The 6,331-nt window shown below is 43.8% G+C and overlaps 1 protein-coding gene across 1 annotated transcript; it reads right to left on the reverse strand.

Moving 5' to 3' along the window:
* Positions 1-378: 378 nt before the first annotated feature.
* LOC136547942 (uncharacterized) lies at positions 379-5,437 on the reverse strand. The gene is made up of 2 exons (XM_066539621.1): positions 4,285-5,437; positions 379-580 (listed from the first exon to the last, which is right to left on the reverse strand). Exons 1-2 carry the CDS (start codon positions 5,435-5,437, stop codon positions 537-539), a joined length of 1,197 nt encoding a protein of 398 aa, XP_066395718.1. The 3' UTR covers positions 379-536.
* Positions 5,438-6,331: the final 894 nt, after the last annotated feature.

A 6,331-nucleotide genomic window follows, 5' to 3' on the forward strand; every position in this document is an offset into this window, starting at 1 on the left:
GAAAAGCTGGAACATTTAGCATCCATTCGAATGATAAGGCAACAGTTTTAAATGCATTATTTAGTCTACAAACTGAAAAATGAGCAACGTCACTCCCACAGTCCTCTTAATTAAAACAGAATGCAACCAACCTTGCATATGAAATTAGACTAATATTTGAGCATATTCAGTTATAACGTATTCCACCAAATCCTAAAACATCTTTCCTCATTCCAGAAATGAATATTTTAAACCAAATCAGAGATTCATATTTTATTCAAAAGAACTTACCATCAGTTCAAAGTCGAGTTGTTGCAAATCTTCAATATAACAATAACAAAAGTAAAAGATCAGTTATTATAAAAATGGAACATGGTCTTCATGATCATATCCAGGGCGGAAGAACACAAGGTTTATAACTGGACATGGTGGGTTACACTCACATAAGAAACTACCCAACAGAAATCGAGATATTTCAAAGCATCATCCATGCTAGATGCCGACGGCAGCATAATCATCTTGATGTCCAGGTGCTACTTCGCCTCGCTCAACAGTGATTAGGTTGATCCCATTGGCAATCGCAATTTGCTGCTAGAACCATCTGAAATTATCATGCATACAAAGTTAAACATATCTCACAACTGAGCTGTTTCAGATGAGAGTGCCTAATGCGTAGTAATACCTAATAGTAGAATAATGTACAAGCTAAAAAGCCATTAATCATGAGTTTAAGATTCATTGGTTCAATTCCAATCCAAACTTTCTACCGACTGGTTCACTGGTTCCATAAAAAACCCGGCTGGTTCAACCGGTTTTACCGGTTCCATTGCATAACCTGTCTTTGGTTCGGTCTCTTATCAACTGGACCATCGGTCTGGTCCGGTCCTAATAACTATGATCCAAAAGTGGTTTCGGCACTACAACACGTCTCTTAATGGAAGACGTTTTGTTAAAGGCATTTTTATTAAATTGCCTTAGTTTTCTTTTACTTGAAGGCATTCTTACGAAAAGGCCTTTAAAACCATATTTGTAGAGGCTAATATAAAAAACGCCCTTAATTATATGTAGCATCGGAGACAAAACGCCTTTAATTACCTGTAGCATTGGAGGCGTTTTGAAAAAAAACGCCTTTTATAGTCCTCTTCAGCAGGAATAGAAGACCACGACCATTTATTTTTTTAGACATCCGCATCACGTCCTCTTTTTGTAAGACATCCTTTGCTTGCGCCCTGTTCGTTTGGGTATGTTTGGCTGATAAGCCATGGCTGAAAGTACTGTTGGCTGATTTGGTGTGAGAGAAAAATACTGTTCATTGGCTAAAAAAGTACGGCTTATAAGCCAAACAAGCCTAAGCGAACAGGTTGTTTGGTTGCTTAGAGACGCGCAAAAGCAATCTGCGTCACTTCGCTTGTCTCACGGACCCAAAAAAATATTTCACTATGGCCTATCAGAGCCTCACATCCGCCGAAGCCCCACCCCCACGTGACCCCAACTCCAGTCCGCTCCTCGTCTCTCTCTCTCTCTCTCTCTCTCTCGGCGGCTGGTTTCAGGCACACGGGCTGCTGCGGCAGTAGGATTCCGACGCGCGGGTGGCGGCGGCGGCTGGATCCGTGCGCGCGGACGGTGGCGCCGGCTGGATTCCAGCCCATGGACGGTTGCTGGTTCCTGGTGCGCGGGCCTCGGCGGTGGCTGGTTAGCGGCGGGGGCTGGTTCGTGGCGGCGGCTGGCCGCGTGTTCATGGGTAAACCCTCAAACCCTAACATTAGCATCCTGCCGTGGATGTGATTAACCCTAACCCTAGCCCCTCTCGCTTTGCAGGGACGAGATCCCAGTGAATCCCCTCAATCCCTGCCATTCCTCGTGCCCCTAACCCACATCTCGCTTTTCAGGATGTGGTGCTGCAGGTGGAGCAGGCTGGGTCTCGTCCTCAGGTGCTGTCGCCACCGCTACAGATCAGGTTTGGCTCCTCTTTCCGGTGTGACAATTTGACTGTCGCCACCTATACATGTGTGCATGACCAACTTTAGTGTTTGCTTGGTGTTCTATACTACTGTGCAGTTTATTTTTAGAATTTGTTGCAATACAGTAGGGTCTCGGGGACTTGCGTCTGTTAGTTAACCTTGTCCATGGGATAAGTATGTATGTAACACCAAAGTTTCTGAAATCTGAATCGATGATGTGGTCTAGCAATGCACTTACAAGGTATCATGGATTTCTAGTGCACTATGGCTCTTTTGCTTTCAACCATGACCACACCCCTTATCCTTAGTTATATATAACCATGCGTAGCAATGGTTGATCGAATGCTGAACAAGGACAGAGTTTCATGGACTGCCTTCTGACTTTGGCCAAGATATTTTAGGTTTGTCTTTATCATGACAAGGGCTATTATGCCTATAGTTTTGTTTTGGTATTTATCAGTTATCATTGCCTTTATTCAAGTCAGGGATATATGTGACGAAAATTTTAATGGACTGCATACATGTGACAGTTTGTATCTAGGTTTTTATATTAATGGACTGTTGTATACACTTGTTAATTTATTTTTATGCCGTGCCTTGTTCAATAGGTGAATCCTTCCTGCTCATTCACCTCAGAAGAGGTTAAATACCTCACTTCGCATACCAGAGTAGTGGGGCTGAAGTAGTCAAGGTATACTTTTCCTTATAGTCTACTGAATTTAGATCAATAACTCAGCGAAGAATTTCAGTTTCTCATACCCATGTTGATGATATTGAGTTGGAGCTTTCTGAAAATCTGTGTTTTTATGATTTTTCTGATCTACATTAGTTCCCTATTCTACATTCTGATCTAATGTTGTTTGTGCAGTTGAATTTGTTGAAGTAGCAGCTTCAGGCAGTGTTGGCTTACTATATCATGTAAGATCACTGTGTTTATTGTTTATTGTTTAATGTTAGTTCCCTGTTCTCTTCTACATTAGTTGAATTTCACAGTTGAATTAGTTCACTGTGTTCCCTGATCCTTCTCATTACTTGTTTGATGCCAGGCGTTGAATGCGACCGTGGGGAAGCAGAAGGCATTGGTGGAGACTCTGGAATCTGTATACCGAACATTCATTCATTCTCTTCCAATGTTCTGAACTGAATTACTCGTCAGTTTCAGTTGTTTGCTAATCACACCCTTGTACGTCGCAGAACCGGATGTTCTGTTCATAGGACATGGAACTGAACACCACCAGATCCCAAACCATGTCGTCGACATTAACCAACCAACCGTGAAGAAGACGCCTCAAGCTGCCACCAGCCAGAGCCATTTTTGACCTCGCCACCACCACTGCCCCGCCGCCGGCTTCTGAGGAGAGACAAACCAACCTTCACCAAAATGGAAGAGAAGACCGCCCTGCCTCAGTTGCTTCCTTCCATTCCCCCCCTTTTTTGTAGCTTCCATTTGGTTGTACTCTGCTGGTTGGCGCCCCGTCTGGTGCCTTTTTGATTGGTGAGTGCTGCGCCGGCGTGCATATGTATATAGCTGTGATGTGAACATGTCATGCTTTTTATCTCTCTTATTAAAGGGAGCAATCTGGTTAAAAATGTAACTATGTATGTCTGCAAGATTAACATGTTTGGAGTATATAGTGTTAACATGTGCTCTTATTGGTTCATTCTCAAAAGGATTGTGTCGATTTTATATTGCTAGCAGTTCCATATGGATAGCTTGATGTTGGAGGCATTTCTAATAATGCCTCCATTAATGTTTGAAGGCGTTACATAGAACGCCACTAAATAGTATTTTAGGTAGTTAGAAAATGCCTTTAAATGTTGATATTAAAAGGCATTTTGTAAAAATGCCTCAAAAGACATTTTACTTCCATGTTTTAGACGGCATTTTGATAAATGCCTCAAAAGGTCTTTGAGGGCATTTTGGCCATTTTTGGAGGCACTTGTAAACGCCTTGTATAATGAGTCATGTTGTAGTGAGGGGTGTGAGCCACAAAGCAGCTACAAGATGTCAAATAAATGGTCATCAACATCTGGTTTGTGAAATAAAAACATAAAAATTAGAGATCCATGCCACTACTTCCTAGCTAGCACATCTCGCTAATTTTAAAGACAGCCTTTAACAATTCAAAGTACAAAAAATTTACGATCTTCAGATAATATCACAAATATATTCAGTTTGCTCTAGCATCCACCAATTTCGTCATGGATATATATGTTCAATATGTGAACGTTTATTTGCATTCCACTATAGATATTTACAATCAGAAAGATGTAAACAAATGTAAAGAAGCTGTACAGTCCACGATTATATATCTATAAAGAAAAGCGCTAGCTAGCATAATACCTGGAGTGTAGAAGCTCATGAAGGGAAAAATGGTAATGTCTTCACTAGGTTCATCTACCTTCCTCTCACGGCTGGACTTGAGGTCTAGTGAGAAGACACCAACATCCGAGGCCACAAAGATGATGCCAGATCCCTCTGCAGAACCAACAACTCGTAGTCTGTGTTTAAAGGGGATCAGTGTCTGAAGCTCAATGACCCTGCATCGTCCCCATCCTCCAGGTACCTCTGAATTCATGACATTCCTAGACCACAGGCGAAGTTTTGAACCAAGAATGGCAGCAAAACCCAGCGAGCCATCCTCCGTTGACATGAGGACAGCATTCCCGTCGAAGTGCTGTGCCTCCGGTGCGTTGATGATGGATAAGTGATTTTTGCCCAAGTCGATATTCAGAATTACGATTGTGACCACTGGGCGACTTGCTAGTACGAAGTAGATATCATCGCCGATGAGCACACTAGGCTTGCGGACGGTAACGAAACCAGAACCCTGAAAGGAAGATGAACTCCAGGCGCTAGCCTCTGATGAGTACAAGTGTGACTGCACGACCCTCGCCAGAGGGTAGCAGCCCACAAAGACAACGAGGAATGGGCCACCGTGGCAGTCGAGGTGGTCACAGCCACGTACAGCACAGAGCACCGCCGCAGTGTAGTGATTCAGTCGTGGGGATGGGGGCTCCGGTAGCTGCTTGTGCTTGCCGGTAGAGCGATCCCAGACGGCAAGGTTCGTGCTCACGTTCATGCCAGGGGCATTAAAGAAAACGTGACCGCGACCATGGCGGCGGTTGGGGTTGGGGGCCTTAAAGAGGACACGACCATGGCGGCTGTCGAGGACGCGCCAGCCGTAGTTGCAATCGTCGAACGGCTGCAGGGGTAGTACAGGGGAGGGTGTTGTGGTGCACACGAAGCGAGGCGCGGTGTAGTATTTGCCATGGTCGTTGATGCTGCAATTGTGGAGGAAGCCGAGCAGGGGCGGTGCTCGGTGGAAGGCGACGTAGCGGCGGCGGAAGGCGGGGTCGCAGAGGAGGCGGCGCCAGGGCTTGCACACCAGGGAGGCGCGCACGAGGCATGCGGGGTCGTCGGGCGGGAAGCGGACCAGGATATCGCCGATGAGCTCGGGCATCAGATATGGCGGCGGACGCGGCGGCGGCGCCATGGGCAGTGCAGCCGATGCGAGGGTTTCGGGCTTTGGGTTGGCAACGGTTCAACAGAGGCGAGGATTTAACGCAGCAAGTCAAAAAGATGTGCTCTGCAATTTTCGAGAGATCATCAGATGTTAGAACGCGGCTGGTTTTGCCATCGTCTCGTCGCTACTGTTTTCTCTAATAAAAATCATATTAAGAAAATCGTTTTTTAGAAAACTCTCTTCCAGTATATTTAGCCACGCGCGTTGCCGTAGATTTCGATAAAAATTTGTTGCTCCGTGTAAAAAAAAGAGAGAAGTCAACTTTTTATCACGCAAAAATGTATCGAGTTAGTTATTGGCCACGTAATTCTAGATGCGGTAATCTTTTTTTAAAGGAAGATTGTGGAGTAGAACTCCCCGGTATATTTAACCCTAGCCTAAATTCGCTCAAACAGGAAGTCGAACCCAACAGCTATGGCCATCTAGATAACTTCAAGGTGATTTTCTATTCTATAAAATATTACAAAAATAGTTTCTTTTCTAAGAATTCATAAATTAGTTCTATTTTAAATATTAAAAATATAAACCCAATTACTATTTTTTTCTAAATGCACGATCGGTTGGTGTTTTATTTAGAGTTACTTCTATTTTATTAATTCTTATTCCTAGTGTTTTATTGCATGTTGCCATGTTCTTTACATATCTAGATCATCACTACGTGATATATTATACCTAGGATTGACCAAAAGAATCCATAGTAGAAGATCAGAACAAGACACACAAATTAAATCTCATAGATGTCATGCTCCACCAGGTATAGATCATATTTAGGAATTGCATCTAGCACGACACTTTTATGCCCTCCAAAAGTATTTTTGATTATTTGACTCCTTGGGGTGGAAACGATCCATTTGTGTCAAGTCT

The sequence above is a fragment of the Miscanthus floridulus genome, chromosome 4 (assembly GCF_019320115.1).
Source record: "Miscanthus floridulus cultivar M001 chromosome 4, ASM1932011v1, whole genome shotgun sequence".
Classification (NCBI taxonomy): Eukaryota; Viridiplantae; Streptophyta; class Magnoliopsida; order Poales; family Poaceae; genus Miscanthus; species Miscanthus floridulus.

Coding starts and splice junctions, on each gene's coding strand:
- LOC136547942 (XM_066539621.1), bottom strand. CDS start 5,437: ATGGCGCCGCCGCCGCGTCCGCCGCCATATCTGATGCCCGAGCTCATC. Junction 581..4,284: donor CATGAGCTTCTACACTCCAG/GTATTATGCTAG, acceptor TGATAATTTCAG/ATGGTTCTAGCAGCAAATTG.